Source organism: Gossypium arboreum, chromosome 10, assembly GCF_025698485.1.
Source record: "Gossypium arboreum isolate Shixiya-1 chromosome 10, ASM2569848v2, whole genome shotgun sequence".
Taxonomy (NCBI): domain Eukaryota; kingdom Viridiplantae; phylum Streptophyta; class Magnoliopsida; order Malvales; family Malvaceae; genus Gossypium; species Gossypium arboreum.
Window position 1 is genome coordinate 119,078,744 of NC_069079.1, and position 16,438 is coordinate 119,095,181.

At 34.7% G+C, this 16,438-nt stretch overlaps 2 protein-coding genes and 1 long non-coding RNA gene across 7 annotated transcripts; 1 reads left to right on the forward strand and 2 right to left on the reverse strand.

Moving 5' to 3' along the window:
• The first annotated feature begins 43 nt into the window (after positions 1 to 43).
• On the forward strand, positions 44 to 1,288 carry LOC128281442 (uncharacterized). Its single transcript, XR_008271654.1, has 2 exons — positions 44 to 667; positions 1,090 to 1,288. It is a non-coding gene; the product is annotated as an uncharacterized LOC128281442 (long non-coding RNA).
• A 304-nt stretch (positions 1,289 to 1,592) lies between these two features.
• LOC108489172 (ubiquitin C-terminal hydrolase 12-like) lies at positions 1,593 to 9,415 on the reverse strand. 5 transcript variants are annotated; one of them, XM_053019651.1, is made up of 9 exons: positions 9,197 to 9,414; positions 8,749 to 9,010; positions 8,569 to 8,637; positions 8,163 to 8,486; positions 3,757 to 4,344; positions 3,516 to 3,645; positions 3,261 to 3,427; positions 2,445 to 2,752; positions 1,593 to 2,372 (listed from the first exon to the last, which is right to left on the reverse strand). In XM_053019651.1, the coding sequence occupies exons 5-9, from the start codon at positions 3,761 to 3,763 to the stop codon at positions 2,091 to 2,093; spliced, it is 894 nt and encodes a 297-aa protein (XP_052875611.1). In that variant the 5' UTR covers positions 3,764 to 4,344; positions 8,163 to 8,486; positions 8,569 to 8,637; positions 8,749 to 9,010; positions 9,197 to 9,414; the 3' UTR covers positions 1,593 to 2,090. The 5 variants fall into 5 exon arrangements, with proteins under 5 accessions (XP_052875611.1, XP_052875613.1, XP_052875610.1 ...); XM_053019653.1 differs by having other exon boundaries at positions 2,445 to 2,581; positions 8,569 to 9,010; XM_053019650.1 differs by having other exon boundaries at positions 8,569 to 9,010.
• A 1,613-nt stretch (positions 9,416 to 11,028) lies between these two features.
• Positions 11,029 to 12,593, reverse strand: LOC108488118 (uncharacterized). The gene is made up of 4 exons (XM_053019654.1): positions 12,419 to 12,593; positions 12,172 to 12,234; positions 11,927 to 12,063; positions 11,029 to 11,854 (listed from the first exon to the last, which is right to left on the reverse strand). The coding sequence occupies exons 3-4, from the start codon at positions 12,005 to 12,007 to the stop codon at positions 11,192 to 11,194; spliced, it is 744 nt and encodes a 247-aa protein (XP_052875614.1). The 5' UTR covers positions 12,008 to 12,063; positions 12,172 to 12,234; positions 12,419 to 12,593; the 3' UTR covers positions 11,029 to 11,191.
• Positions 12,594 to 16,438: the final 3,845 nt, after the last annotated feature.

Sequence of the window (16,438 nt, forward strand, 5' to 3'; positions counted from 1 at the left end):
CAATTCACTAAAAGTTATTTTCCCTCAAGATGTATAAACCCTAATCCCATTCAGCTGGTAGCTAAGCTTGGAACCAGTTGGCTTGAGCAACTCGACACATGTGATGCAATTTGGCAACAGGTGTCCTTTCTTGGGTCAAGATTGATAGTGATTAGCGTTTTAGTGTTAGAAACCTTTTTAGAGTTTAAACTGTAATTTATTAAGAATTAAATGAGACTAAAAGGTTCTATATTATCCATAGAAAAGAGCATGAGAAAAAGAAACAAAAAAAAAAGAAAAAGAGAGAGAAAGTGAAATATACGAAGAGATGGGGCCAAGCAGTAATAAACGAGACAAATCCTAGCCATGGGAGGCAATGACAAAATCATTGACTATCGGAAAAATCCTGCATAAAGTCAAAACTATGGACCATGAGCAACTCTTAACTCTTGGCAAAGAGCAAATCCTGGGTGGAGGAGATAAACGTGTGGAGAGCCTACTGATGAACGGGAAAGAGAGCATGTAATGGGTAGTGTTTTTTTTTTTTTTTAATAAAAATTTTGTTGATATAATGATACAATAAGCAATTATAGAGGAGAAGGCCGTGATTATCACGGAGACCGGTTCACTTTATTTTTATTGAGGTGAAGAGTTGGAGATTGTAAAGAATGAAGGTTGAGAGCTGAAGGTAAGGTAAATTGGTGAAGTATAGGCTTGATATTTTTGGAGAGTCCTGGAAGGTATTTATAGACAAGAGTTTTGTGTAATACGATGTTAAGTGTTAGACTAATTGTATAATTATCATTATGGAATGTGTAATGTGTGGTATAAATGTCATCGATAGGATGAGAATGTCTGTAATAAAATAAATTTTATCATTTATTCAGACTCGATGACTTGGAACTTATTCGAATGGTAATGGTTGTGGTGGGTGAGTTCTAGATTTGTTGCCCATCATCTTGTTGTTGGAGTATCCTTTTTACTTACTACGTGGCCTCACACTAAATCTCACAGAACTTGATGTTATATTCTGTTTTGAAAGTAGCTTCTATTGAAGTATATAAGGTGCCTAGGCAATACTTCTCTAACTAAAGTAGTTTGTTTTTGCAGAAAGAAAACATTGAAGATTTCAAATATTTTAGGGAGGTGGATGTATAATGATATGAACAAGAGGGACAATGATCATGTATCGAAATCCATTTTTTTTTTCTGTAAAGGACATCTAAATCATCTATTTGACTCTTTTTTTTTTTTCTTGTAAATGAACTCAATTTTATCAACAACAGAAACGAAATCAATTTAATAACAACTTTGTCATTCAATTTCACTCGCATTGCCGACAAGCGGAATAAAAAAAATATGGTATAGATCTAAAGAAAAATCTCAACATGAGCTTTGAAATAATGACATTTCTTATATGATAGATATATGAAATTCTAACTTCAGCTTAGTTTTTCAGTTTATTCCTAAGTTTATGTTTAATAAACTGCTAAAAAATAAGTGTTGAAAAAATTAAATTATTTAATAAAAGGATAATATAATCATAAATGAAATTGAATAAAATAAAAAATAATTAAATTCATTGTCTATTAAATTATAATGATGTTGTAGGCTTCTGGAAATTGTATATTTATATATCCTCCATTCAGTTTAAATAAGAAAAAGGGGAAAGGAGAGAAAATGATGCATATAATATTAAGTCTTGCACAAAACACCATTACTACAAAGTTTCATCCAAAGTTTCTAAATCTTTCCTTTAATGGAAGAGATGAAGTCTTTGATTCTTCCCCATTCAGCCTCAACAATATTCTCTTCCTCCTCAGCAACCTTGGTTTTGACCTCATACTCAGCCCAATGTTTTTCCAATGCTTCCAACTCCATTTTCATTTTCTTGGAGCTTTTAAATATCTCCTTCCGTTCAGCCAACATGTTCTCCCTTTTCTTTTGTGCTTCTTCAACTTGTACATGGAGGACAACAACCTCAGATTCAACCTCCTTATATCTGATTAGATTACAATCCAATTTATGTGTAATCGTCAACTTAATAGATTCCTTCTCAGTAAGGCAATTCTTGTCCTGCAATGCTTTTGCTGCTCGGTCAGCTAGTTCTTTCAAGCTCTCCTCCATGCCCAACAACTCTTTTTTTTGCTCAATGTAAGGGTGGTAGAGGAACAATCAAAACTAGCTAGTATATTGAATGCATGCTTAAGTGGAGAAAGCTTCCATGCCTCGTAAAAATTAACCGGGGCCATATTCAATCCTTTTTCTACTTTAGCCAGTGCTTCCTTTGCTTCTTCTCGAGAAAAAATAGTGTTGGAGCTCCAAAGCTTAGACTCTAAGCTAGTGAAGAATGTGTTCATATCTTCCTCAGTAGGCTCCTCAGGTTCAGTAGCCTGAAATGGTGGAAAGGCAATCATAGTGACACATAAATGCATTAACATTACCAACAAATTCAGCTGACTTACCATAATCTGGCAAGAAGGTGAAGTTGGTGAAGGATTAGTGATTTCAACTGGTTTGGTTGATGTAGTTTTCTGGTTGTCCATGGCTGCCTTAACACAATCGGCTTCCTTAGTCTTAAGTTTATCCGCATCAGTTTTGACTATTAATTCATGTGATATAAAACCAATTTTCCTATCAGTGAAAACGTAGGCTTCAACTAAGCATGTATCATTGACGAGATAGCCTCTTGTTGGGTTGTGTAATTCACAAAAAGGTAAGAATGAAAGGAAGCCCCAACTAGTAACACTACACGTGAAATCTTTCATAATGACTGCCAAAAGCAAGAGTATATATCATCACCAAACACTTGAGTAAACAAACTAATGACAGATTCTTTAAAAAAGAATGGCATAGGTAACATGTTTGGCATTTGTCTGTTTTAACCATGCCAAAGCCTCAAACAAGCTGAGCTACTGGGGAACAATGGGAGGTTACTTCTCATAGAATTCAATTCCTGCTTTCAACACAAGACCAATATGAATTCAAAGTGTCCGATTCTAGTACATTTTTTCTGTTTCTATGTATGAATGTACGTATGTATGTATGTATGTGCAAAGAAGGGACCAAGTAAATAACAAAAAGAACTGAATTACACAATTGGTTCATGAAGTCACCCTTAAGAGCTAGGGATGACCCTTCCCCGATTATACTATGATAATTTTTGTATGAAAATAAATAATTTTTTAGAATCAAATAACCATTACTCATTAAATAAGAACAACCGTAAAATGTTATTCCTTTGTCTATGTTATAGAAATGCCATTGCTGCAACAAAATACCTAGTGTTTTCGAATTTTCACGATGGAATTGGTCGATGACTGCTAATCCGAAATGGGCATATCTACTCCATCCGGAAGGCAAAGTTGCTGAATCTGCAACAGCGAAAAAAATAGACCAAAAACCCACATTTTTCCCCTTGGTCCCCCTTGGGTAGATAATAAGTCGCCTGCCAAATAAGTTTGTAAATCCAAGTCATGCATGGGAGTTAAAAAGCAAATTAAAACATAACCAAAAAGAAGAAAAATCCAAGTTACCATTTGTTGCCATCAACAGTGAAAATTTCAGAGCAGAGCTTTTTGTCTTTAATTCTGGAGAAGTTCTCAATCCTCCATGTGACCTTCGTTACTTGTCCATTAACATCCCTAGGATTAAGGTCCCTATACCCTGCACTCAAATTTTCAGTAAAAAAACAAAAGACAGGGGTTTAGACAATGGAGGCTTCATGATTATAAACAGAAGCTATATATATATATATATATATATATATATTAATACCTTCCATTATGAGATAATGTGGAGGTAGAAGATTCTATCTGCAAGCACAACTTCGAGTGGAAGAATCAGGGGGTCTCTAACGAGCGACGCTCCTTCTTTGACTATTCACAATTAATGTCTTTCACTTTCCCATATAGTCTGTCTTGATGACATTTTAAAGGCCTTATTGCTTCGTCTACTTAGCCTTTAAGCGGTTAAACTTTATTATTAGCCTCTATATTATCCATAAATTACTAATGTAGTCCCTATACTTTAGCTTTAAATTTTTAGTTTATGTAATTTTTCAAAATTTGAAATTTTAGACTTGTTAAAACTTTTTTTTGACGGAATAGTTATATTTGTCAAGTTCTATTATTTTTTAAATTTTATACAACAAATATATATTATAACATATGTAATATCAAATTTTTTTTCAACCATTTATTATTTAAGGTCTACTACCCTAGCACGCGAGAATTCTGCCGCTCTGGCACATTTTTAGGTTTTTTTTTGTTTTGCTCTCTTGTTTGTTTGGCTGATAGGAGGCAGATACGTCATTCAATATTGTTTCTGCACCTACACGATTGTTTTCTGGTTAGTTCCCTTCGCCTGCAATCAATGGAAACTGGGTTAGCGGGGCTAACGCTGAATGAGGATAAAGAGGCAGTATTACAAATTCAAGATGAGTTAATCCCAAATGGAGAGGAGGAGGTTTTCAGGTTAGTGGGCTGTTTTTTAATAGCTAGTATCATTCATTTCCCAGCCATGAAAAGTACTATGGCCAATCTCTGGCATCCCGTTCGGGGTGTTCAAATACGGGATTTGGGAGATAGGCGTTATTTGTTCCAATTTTATCATGTTATGGATATGGAAAGGGTCTTGAAAGGGGCGCCTTAGATGTTTAATAATCATCTACTAATGTTACATGTAGTACAGTGGGGGGAGGATCCTTTACAAGTGCCGTTATTTCTGACGCCGTTTTGGGTACAGATCCATGATGTTCCTATTGGCCTATTCTCTGAAAGTCTGGCAGTGCAATTGGTTAATTTTGTTGGAAGTTTTCTTGAATATGATGCATCGAATTTGGGGAAAGAAAACAGAAACTATATCCAAGTAAGAGTCCAGATTGATGTTAGACACCCGTTGAAAAGGAAAAAACAGATCATGTATCGAGGAAGTTGCACATATGTGAAATTTAAGTATGAGCGATTGTCTTTATTTTGTTTTTATTGTAGACGCTTGGGTCATAATGATTCGTATTGTGAAGGAAAGATGGCATTGGGTGTGGAAGTTGCTGAGTTGGGATGAGATCTATCACTGAAAGCTCAATCTAGAAGGGCTTTATCCATGAACAGTGTTTCACTAAGGGAAGAAGGCGAAGGGAGAATGAAGGGGAAAAAAGATGGTGATTATATGGAAGAAAATTTTGCGTGGATAGCTAGACATAAAAATCAAGGCTGTGGGCGATTCATCGATCCAGTATTGGGAATTTGTTTGGAAGGTAATGCAGCATTCTTAAAGTCGTATGGGGAAAAACTGATATCTGTCCCAGTGCTTACTGAAATAGAGCATGATTTGGAAGAAGGGGTAACCATTTGTGAGGAGGAGAAAAAGAGAGCTAGAGGAGAATTGGGGATACCAGTATAGAAGGGAGAGATTAGCAACTCAGTAGCAAGAAACAGAAAAATGATGGAGGTTAACCAGCTATCATCGGCGGCTACCAATAGGCAAGCCAACCGAATGCAATGAAAATCTTAAGATGGAATGTCCGTGGATTGGGGAGTTCATGGACGGTACGCAGACTTCGACACATGCTAAAGACACAGAATCCCCTAATAGTCTTCTTTATAGATACCGAGTTATACAAGAGTTATATTGAGAAAGTTCGTTTTATGTGTGGTTATTCACATGGAATTAAAGTTGATCTGGAGGGTACTAGAGGAGGGTTATGTTTGGCCTGGAGAAACGAGACTTCTGTCACACTTCAAAGCTTTTCTATAAAACATATTGATGTTATAATAGATGATAGTGAAATGAGAGGTGTATGGCGATTCATGAGATTTTATGGTTCCCCTTATACACACGATAAAGAGGACTCTTAGGCTATCTTGAGGAATTTGTATACTGAAGAGGGAATCCCTTGGTTGGTGTGTCGAGATTTTAATGAAATCATGAATGGGTTTGAAAAAAAGAAAAGACTACCACGAGACGAAAGGCGAATGGAAAGTTTTCGTAATGCATTGGCAGAATGTCAGTTGACAGATGTCGGGTTCTCAGGTAACTGGTTCACATGAGAGAGGGGAAATTTACCTGAAACAAATATTCGAGAACGACTAGATAGAGGAGTTGCAAATGGAGAGTGGTTAAATTTGTTCAAAAAGGTTAAGATTTCTCATCTTGTTCACTCTTTTTCTGATCATTGCCCCTTTTTAATTAATATGGGGAGATTTGACAAAATGGTGAATAAAAAATAGTTTAAGTTTGAAGCCTGGTGGATTATAGAGGAATCTTTTGAAAAGGAGGTTAGAAATATTTGGCTGGCGTCTTCAGGAGATTTGTTGGAAAAATTAGATACTCTAAAGTCAGGCTTAGCAGGCTGAGCGGATAGAGTTCGAATCACTAGATGATGGCGCAAAGATTTACTAATTGCAAGGATGTCAAAATTGGCTGAAGCTGATCCGGACGATGCTAATCTGGCAAAAACGATTGACACAGATTCAACTGAATCTTGAAATTGATAAAGATGAACATTATTGGAAACAGAGAGCTCGTATTATTAAAGATAGAAACACGTCTTTTTTTCATAACCATGCAACACAACGTCGTAGAAGAAATTGCATTCAGAAACTAAAAGATGCTGAAGGGATTGCAAGATCATATTTTCAAAATCTTTTTATGGTTGAAGCGAGAGGGGATGGTGATCATTTGCTGTCAGGAATTGATAAATGCATTTCAAAGAAGGATAATCAAAGGCTTACGGTGCCGTATAGCCCGAAAGAGATTCAAGAGGCTATTTTCGTATTGGGTCCTACAAAATCCTCCGGTGAAGATGGGTTTTCGACTTTATTTTATCAAAAGTGCTGGCACGTGGTTAGAAGTGATGTAACTAATTTTTGTTTACAGATTTGTAACAAAAGTAAGGAGTTTAGCCAGGTTAATCACACTCATATAGTACTTATCCCCAAAGTAGCCAATCCGTGTGATATAAAACAATTTAGGCCAATCAGCTTCTGTAATGTAATTTATAAAATCTTTGCAAAAATTATTGCCAACCGGCTTAGGAAAATTATTGAGAAATGCATTGATCTAGCTCAAAGTGCGTTTGTCCCAAAAAGATTGATAACAGACAATATATTGCTGGCTTACGAAATTCTTCACACACTCAAGCTGAAGTGGCAGGGGAAAAGAGGTTAATGGCTGTGAGGCTCGACATGAGCAAGGCATAAGACAGGGTCAAATGGAACTTTATCAAAAATATAATAATTCAAATGGGGTTTATTGGAAACTAGGTTGATACTATTATGAAGTGCTTAACTTCTGTAATCTACTCGGTTGTAGTTAATGGATATACAGGAGAAAGCTTTAAACCAGATCGGGGACTTCTCCAAGGAGACCCATTAAGTCCATTCCTTTGTCTATTATGTAGGGAAGGTTTATCTAGTTTGATGCGCCTTGCAACTAAAGATTGATTATTGAAAGGTGTTAAAACTAGCAGAAGTGGACCACAGATTTCGCACTTGCTGTTTGCTGACGATTGTATTTTGTTTAGCGAGGTGACTGGTAGAGGGGGCAGAATATTGAAGGGCATCCTACGAGAGTATAGAAGCTGCTTGGGTCAATGTGTAAACTTTGACAAATCTATAGTGTTTTTCAGTAAAAGTACACCAGAGGAGGCAAAAGGCGAGGTAGCAAGAGTATTGGGGGTTCGATGTTCAAATGACCCAGAGCGTTATCTTGGGTTGCCTAATATGGTAGGAAGAAAGAAGAAGGCGTCGTTCTAGAATCTAAAAGATCGGATAAAGAGATAATTAGAGTACGAGACACTTATCTCAAAGGGGTAAGGAAGTATTTATAAAGGCCGTTCTCCAAGCCATCTCTACTTATTCAATGACTTGTTTTTTATTGCCGAAATCATTATGTTTAGAATTAGAAAGCATTATAGCGAGATTTTGGTGGCAAAAAATTCCTAGCAGAATAGGAATTCATTGGAGTGTGTGGAGAAATCTTTGATATTTAAAAGAGGGAGGGCGTCTCGGATTTCGCAATCTTTGCCAGTTTAATATTGTGCTATTAGCAAAGCTATTAGCAAAGCAAGGTTGGAGAGTTCTTTTTTATCCAAATTCGTTATTAGCAAGGGTTCTCAAAGCTAAATACTTCCCGCATTCAGATTTTCTTAATGCTCGTTTGGGTAACCTACCTTCACTTACCTGGAAGAGTGTCTGGGCTGCTAAGCGATTGCTGCAGGACGGGTTGTGTTGGAGAGTCGGACGAGGAACCAGAATATCTGTATGGGATGATTGTCGGGTTCCGGGATCCTAACTTTTATTTAATACAGACCAATCTAAAGGATTTCTATGGTAAGCTATGGAATTTACAACTACCTGCCAAGATAGCAATTACAATATGGAGAATATTTTGGAACTATATCCCTACTCTAGCTAATTTAAAACATAAACGGGTGAGTAATGATGCGGCATGTCCTCGCTGTGGAAGGGGGGAAGAAGACATCACCCACATCTTTAGGTATTGTCCTGCAACAGGTGAAATATGGCCATTATTAGATCTGTTGTGAATCAGTGAAAGTACAATTTAAGGATTTTGGGAATGGATTACCTGGGTTTTCAGAATGAGTACCTCTGGGCAGTGTAAGATTTTATGTTGTGGCATGCGGTTTATTTGGAACTCAAGGAATAAATTCATACATGAACAGAAAACAGAAACAGGGAGGGAGTTATCTCTCAAAGTTTAAAACTACATAGCTGAACTCGAAGGGTTGAGGATGAAAACAAGTACCTTAAAACCGAGCAGCAGTTACAGGTAGCAAGAGGGAGGAACTAGAGTGACGATTCAGTTCGACGCAGCCTTTGATAGCAGGAATTTTAAGTCGGCATCCGGCTTGCTGGTCTGGGGCAGGGGCGGACGACTCATGGCGACGAAGACGGTTTTACACCAGAATGTTTACTCTTCATTTGTTACTGAAGCCCTTTTGAGTTTACAGACGGTTAAATTAGGGAGTAAAATGGAGCTCCCCTCTGTGACAGTTATGGGGGATTCCCTAACAATCATTAAGAAGTGCAAAGTCATTAAGAGACATAAATCAACCATAGGAGCGATTATTCACGATATTCATAATAGGATTAATCGATTTGAAGATATCAGATTTTAGTTTCTAAACAGAACAGAAAATGATTTCACCCATAAGATTGTAGTAGAAGCGTTAAAGTAAAAGGAAGAAACATACCTGGTACGAGGGAGAGACGATTTTTAAGAAGGACGGTGGAGCAGAGAACCAGATTGAAGAATACAAAGTGAAGAAGGAAATGTAGAGGGTAGCAGGTAATGAGGATATGAAACGGCTACCAAGGGAACAGATGGGACAGATGATGGGAAAAGACTATGGAAAGTGGAGTCCAACTGTTACTAAGTCGACTAGCATTAATTATTTTGATTTCCTTTTTGCATAATATTTGGTTTTGACTTTTCAAATATGTTTTTGAATTTTGTATTGCTTTAGTAGTAAACTGATCAAAACAGGTAGGCCTAAGCCCAGGGTGTGATCCAATGTGGGTTTCTTTTTTGAATATTAATAAAAGCTAGTCGAATTTCTTCAAAAAAAAATGTTATATCATATTAAGTTATTATTTATATAACATTAATAAAAAAGATTATCTCATTTTAATTAATAGAATAACTCAAATTAGGATGATTCTAAAAACTAAGATTTTTATGCACTAATAAAATTTTGTCACATCATCAAATTTTAAAGACATGAAATTATTATTATTATACACTCGTCCATAGAGAAGTAATTTTATGAACCCTTTCCACCACATTTTTCATGGTCCCTTTTTAATTATTTAATAATATTTTAACAGTTTTTTTCATGTCATTGACACATAATTTTGGTAATTTTTTTTCTCCTGAATCTAGAATATCAAACCCTAAACCAAAAACTTAAAACCTTGAACCCTTACACCCTAAACTCAAATATTAAACATCAAACTTGTAATCTCCCTAAACTGTTGAACCCAAACCGATAACCTCAAACTTTGAACCTGAACCTTGAATCTCGAACCCAAATCTTAAACTTAAACCCAAACCTTGAACCTTAAATCTCAAACCCAAATCCTGAATCTCGAGTTTGTGGTTTAAGATAAAATAATTACAAAAATTATATGTGAATGACATGAAAAAATTACACAAAAATAGAAAATATTAACTTATAAAAAACAAAATAATTAAAATGTGAAAAAAATAAAAGATGTTTGTTTATAATTTTAAAAATTAATTATTTTAAATAATTTAATTAAAGTTAAATTAAGTTGGAGAAGATATTAGATATAGATGAGTGTATAATAATACTTTGTTATTTTTAAAATTTAATGACGTGATACTATTTTATTGGTGCCTAAAAACTATACTTTTAGGATGATCCTAATATAATTTATTCTCATCCTAATAAAATTTATTCATGTGTAATAATATTTTGTTATCTTTAAAATTTAATGATGTGACACTATTTTATTAGTGCCTAAAAGCTATACTTTTTAGATGATCTTAATATAATTTATTCTCTTTAATTAATAGATTTAATGGCTACTATTTAATTCATGATGAAACTTCAAATTTTAAAAATATAAAAATTAAAAATAATTAAATTAGAGAATAATGATAAAAAAATTACTCTCAAATTTCACGAAAAGTAATTTTCCTCCAGATCTACAAACCCTAATACCATTCTAATCACTTTCAAATTTTACTTGTAAATTATCATGCAAGTGTTTTATTTCTTTTTTTTTGCCATTTTTATGCAATCTTTCTTTTTCCCATCTTTATGCAATTAGTTACTAACCTTATCATAAGTTGTTTTGCAAATATAAGTTACTCCACCGCTGAAAGTAAAACAATAAACAAACAAAATACACAAAAATTGTTTATGCAATTTAGTCTCTCTATATCTGTTGAGTCTAATTTAATATAAAATATTCACTATCTTCGACAGTTATAACAAGTGACTCTAATTTATCACACACCCACTACAATTTCCTCACCTTAGCACATTGAAGAATGAGATTCTCATCACTAAATTTCACTTAATTTCACTCAATGAAATTTGACGAAGGGGAAAAAAAAAAGAGAAAATGAACTTGTTCTAATGGTTTACATCAGAGATCTACTTATATGCATATAATCTTTTGCTTAAAACACCAATACTAAAACATTTCATCAACAGTTTCTAAATCTTTCCTTTAATGGAAGAGATGAAGTCTTTCATTCTTCCCCATTCAGCCAAAACAGTATTCTCTTCCTTCTCAGCAACCTTGGCCTTGACCTCATACTCTGCCCATTGCTTTTCCACTGCTTGCAACTCCATTTTCATTTCCTTGGAACTTTTAAATATCTCCTTTCGTTCAGCCAACATTTTCTCCCTTTTCTTTTGTGCTTCTTCAACTTGTACATGGAGGGCAGCAAGTTTTTTCTCTACCTGTTTTACCTCTGATTCCACCTCCTTATATCTGATTAGATTACGATCCAATTTATGCGTAATTGTCAACTTAATAGATTCCTTCTCAGTAAGGCAATTCTTGTCCTGCAATGCTTTCGCTGCTCGGTCAGCTAGTTCTTTCAAGCTCTCCTCCATGGCCAACAACTCGTTTTTTTGCCCAATTGTAGAGGAACAATCAAAACTAGCTAGTATCTTGAATGCATGCTTAAGTGGAGAAAGCTTCCCTGAATCGTAAAAATTAACCGGGGTCATATTCAAGGCTTTCTCAACTTTGGCCAGTGCTTCCTTTGCTTCTTCTCGAGAAAAAGTAGTGTTGGAGCTCCAAAGCTTAGACTCTAAGCTAGTGAAGAACGTGTTCATATCTTCCTCAGTAGGCTCCTCAGGTTCAATAGCCTGAAATGGAGGAAAGGCAATCATAGTGATACATAAATGCATTAAAATTACCAACTAATTTAGCTGACTTACCATAATCTGGAAAGAAGGTGAAGTTGGCGAAGGATTAGTGATTTCAACTGGTTTGGTTGATGTAGTTTTCTGGTTGTACATGGCTGCCTTAACACAATCAGCTTCCTTGGTCTGAAGTTTATCCGTATCAGTTTTGACTATCAATTCATGTGAAATAAAACCAATATTCCTATCAGTGAAAACGTAGGCTTCTACTAAGCATGTATCATTGACGAGATAACCTCTTGTAGGGTTGTGTAACTCACTAAGAGGTAGGATTGAAGGGAAGCCCCAGTCAGCCTCATTCTCCGTGAACTCTTTCGAAGTGACTGCTAAAAGCAAGAGTGTGTATCATCACCAACCAGTAGAGTAAACAAGATAATGACAGATTCTAAGAAAAAGGAATGGCATAGGTAACATCTTTGACCATCCCAAAGCCTCAAACAAGCTGAGGTACCGGGGAACAATGGGAGATTGGTGTGTCATAGAAATGCCATTGCTGCAACAAAATACCTAGTGTTTCCGAATTTTCACGATCGAATTGGTCGATGACTGCAATTCCGAAATAGGCATATCTACTCCATCCGGTAGGCCATATTACTGAATCTGCAACAACTAAATAAACTGACAAAAAATCCACATTGTTGCCCTTTGGGTAGATACAAAGTCGCCTGCCAAATAAGTTCGCAAATCCAAGTCATGCATGGGAGTTAAAAAGCAAATTAAAACATAACCAAAAAGAAGAAAAATCCAAGTTACCATTTGTTGCCATCAACAGTGAAAATTTCAGAGCAGAGCTTTTTGGATTTAATACTGCAGAAGTTCTCAATCCTCCATGTGACCTTCGTTACTTGTCCATTAATATCCATAGGCTTAGACTTACTATCCCCTGCACTCAAAATTTCAGTAAAAAAAAAAAACAGAAGACGGGTTTAGACAATGAAGGCTTTATGATAATAAATAGAAGCTATATATATATATATATATTAATACCTCCCATTATGAGATAATGTGAAGGTAGAAGATGCTATCTGCAAGCACAACTTCGAGTGGAAGATTCAGGAGGTTTCTAACGAGTGACGCTCCTTCTTCTTTGATTATTCACAATTCAAGTCTTTCCGTTTCCCCCATAAAGTCAGTCTTGTCGACTTTTTAAAGACCTTATTGTTTAAGCTACTTAGCCTTAATTTTTATTATTAGCCCCAGTATTATCCGTAAAATACTAATTTAATCCCCATACTTTATCTTTATATTTTTAAGTTTTGTAGTTTTCAGAATTTGACATATTTGTCTTGTTAAAAAATTTTGACTGAATAGTTATATTTGTTAAGTTAAGCTTTATTATTTTCAAAATTTTATACAATTAATATATATGATCACATATATAATCTCATGTTAGGTTACTATTGATATATAATTTTCATAAAAAATTTATATAATTTTAGTTAATAAATTTAATAGCTATTGTTTAGTTGATAACTAAAACTTAGAAAAATATAAAGATTTAATTAAATTAATCAACAATAACCAGACAAAAAAGGACAATTACTCTCAGATTTCACTAAAAGTACTTATCCTGTAAGTGTTTTCTGTTCTTTTTGTCATTTTTATGCTATTAGTGTCAGTAAAGTTTTCGTAAGTTTTTTTGTAAATATAAGTTGTCATGTTACCACATGAATAACATGAATTTGTTGTATTAGGAAATAAAGCTTTAAAATAATTACTTTAATAAAAGCTACAAACTGTGAAAAAGTGATAAGGAAGTAGACACTCGTTCATTGCTAAAAGTAAAACAGTAAACTAACAGAAGATATAAGAGTTGTTTATATAATTTAGTTTTTCTATGTTTGCAAAGACTAGTTTAATGGGAACTATCTACTATCTTCAGCACTTACAACAAGTGACCCTAATTTATCACACAACTGTAATAATTTCTTCACCTTTACAACTTAAAAAATGATACTCTCACTGCTAAATTGACTCCCTTTTGAATTCGATAATTAAAACCACAACACAATAGACTTTACTATCAATATGCACTCATATAATAAAGTTTCTCCCAATGACAAATTAAGTGTTTAATTCTCCTAGTACAATAATCTATACAAGTCACAAAATTAAATAGAATCTTATAAAAGTCACTCAATTAAATAGAATATTTCGAGACTTGTTTATATAAGAAGATCTATATCAATCCCTATTAAACAAGGATAGAATAAGATGAATACAATATAATAATAAAGTACAAGATAATCATGGACTCTTAGTAGCTAAGCAATCAGTGCTCCAATTCAATCCAACATCTACAATCCAAAAGATTAAATAGGGTGGCCCGATTTGATTCAATCTCCAAAATAAGTGATACGATTTTCAATAATGGGCTGAATATACGTTCAATAAATTACCAACATCTCAAATATGGAACTATCTAAAACAACTTCAGTGGTAAGAGAGTAGTCACTCCCTTGGCCCTTAATTATTAGTTTCATATTTTTCTACAAAAAAATAACTCCCTTTAATTTTATTAACACTTTTTTGCTTTTTAACTCCCTTTAACCCATTTTAGATAAATTATACATATGGTCACCCAACTATGCTCGCATATTTGTTTTGGTCACTAGCTTTAATAATTTTCAATTTAAGTACTAATGTTTGAATTCATTTTTATTTTGGTCACTCGTCGTTAAATTGATAACATAAAATCTTTTTTCTATCTTGTATAATGTAACACCCCAAAATTTAGTCTTTAAGAAAGAAAATTATTATAAAGGTGAATTAAGTATTTGGAGAGAAAGTATGAATAATGCAATTTATTAAGAATTAAATTGTAAAATTTTGAAAGTCGAAAAACTAAAAGTGAAATCAACCATTTTTGAAAAGGAGGAGAAATTGAATTAATATTTTTATGAATGTGATAGGTATTTCTCGTTTCTTTTACTATTTGATTGTTTAAATTTCATTGTATCATTCTAGCTAGTAACGTCTAAAATGTTAATAAAGTGTGTACTTGTAAATATTACTAGCTTACTGTAAACTATTCATACATTAATTAATAACATTATAGTTAAAGTCCAGACTTATAATAATATCATATTATATGATTTGGAAAGAAAAATAATTAAACACAACACAAATCATACCAATCCTATAAAATTCCTTATACAGTTTTTAAATCTTTCTGTTAATGGAAGAGATGAAATCTTTTATTCTTCCCCATTCAGTCTCAACACTCTTCTCTTCCTCCTCACCAACCTTGGTCATGGCCTCATACTCTGCCCATTGCTTTTCCAATGCTTCCAACTCCATTTTCATTTTCTTGGAACTTTTCAATATCATATTTCTGCTTCTTCAACTTGTACATGGAGGACAGCAACCTCTGATTCCAGTTCCACCTCCTTATATCTGATTAGATTACGATCCGGTTTATGAGTAGTTGTCAACTTAAAAGATTCCTTCTCAGCAAGGCAATTCTTATCCTGCATTGCTTTCGCTGCTCGGCCGGCAAGTGCTTTCAGGCTCTCCTCCATGGCCAACAACTCTTTTTTTTTGCTCATCTGTAAGGGTGGTAGAGGAACAATCAAAACTAGCTACTATCTTGAACGCCTGCTTAAGTGAAGAAAACTCCCGAGAGCCGTAGAAATAAGCAGGGGTCCTATCCAAGGCTTCCTCTAATGTAGCCAGTGCTTTCTTCGCTTCTTCTTGAGAAAAAACAATGTTAGAGATGGAAAGCTCAGACCCCAAGCTAGTGAAGAATTTGTTCATATCTTCCTCGGTAGGATCAGCAGGTTCAAAAGCCTTCAATGGCGGCAAAGAAAGCAATAATAGATACATAGATGCATTGTTCTTAACAACTAATTTACCTGACTTAACACACTCTGCTCAGAAGGATGAGTTGGTGAATCAGCTTCATCGGTCTTATGTCTATCCGAGTCAGTTTTGATCATCAATTCATGTGAGATCCAACCTTTAGTCCTATCAGTAGAAACGTAGGCTTCAAGTAAGCATACATCACTGACGAGATAGCCTCTTTTAGGGTTTTGAAATTCCTTTAGAGCTAATAATGAAGAATGGCCCAGACAAGGCTTATTGGCCTTGAACTCTACCGTACCAACTGCCAAAAGCGAGTGTCTCTATCATCACCAGCCACTTGAGTAAACAAGCTAATGACACAATCGGCTCATGCAACAGAAGATAAGAGGAAGCAACAGGCAAGGAAAATAAATTGCGTCAGAAAAAAGATGGTGAACAAGCAATTACACAATCTGTTCATGCAGTCATATCTCAAGTCGAACTTCCCCTAATCCCATACCATGACAATCTTTGTATGAACATAAATAAAACAAAATTCGCAAAGGGAAGAAAGCAAAGTGTGTGAAGAAGTAAAAAGGACAAGCATAAGATGCTCATCTTTTGTTTCTTTTATAGAAATGTGATTGCCACAACAAAATACCTTTTGTAATAGAAGTTTTACGATCGAATTGGTTGATGCCTGCCAATCCAATTTGGGCATATCTACTCCATCCCCAAGGCAAA

Coding starts and splice junctions, on each gene's coding strand:
- LOC108488118 (XM_053019654.1), bottom strand. CDS start 12,007: ATGTACAACCAGAAAACTACATCAACCAAACCAGTTGAAATCACTAAT. Junction 11,855..11,926: donor CACCTTCTTTCCAGATTATG/GTAAGTCAGCTA, acceptor CCTCCATTTCAG/GCTATTGAACCTGAGGAGCC.
- LOC108489172 (XM_053019652.1), bottom strand. Junction 3,428..3,515: donor ACTGTTGATGGCAACAAATG/GTAACTTGGATT, acceptor CTTATTTGGCAG/GCGACTTATTATCTACCCAA. Junction 2,373..2,444: donor CACCTTCTTGCCAGATTATG/GTAAGTCAGCTG, acceptor CCACCATTTCAG/GCTACTGAACCTGAGGAGCC.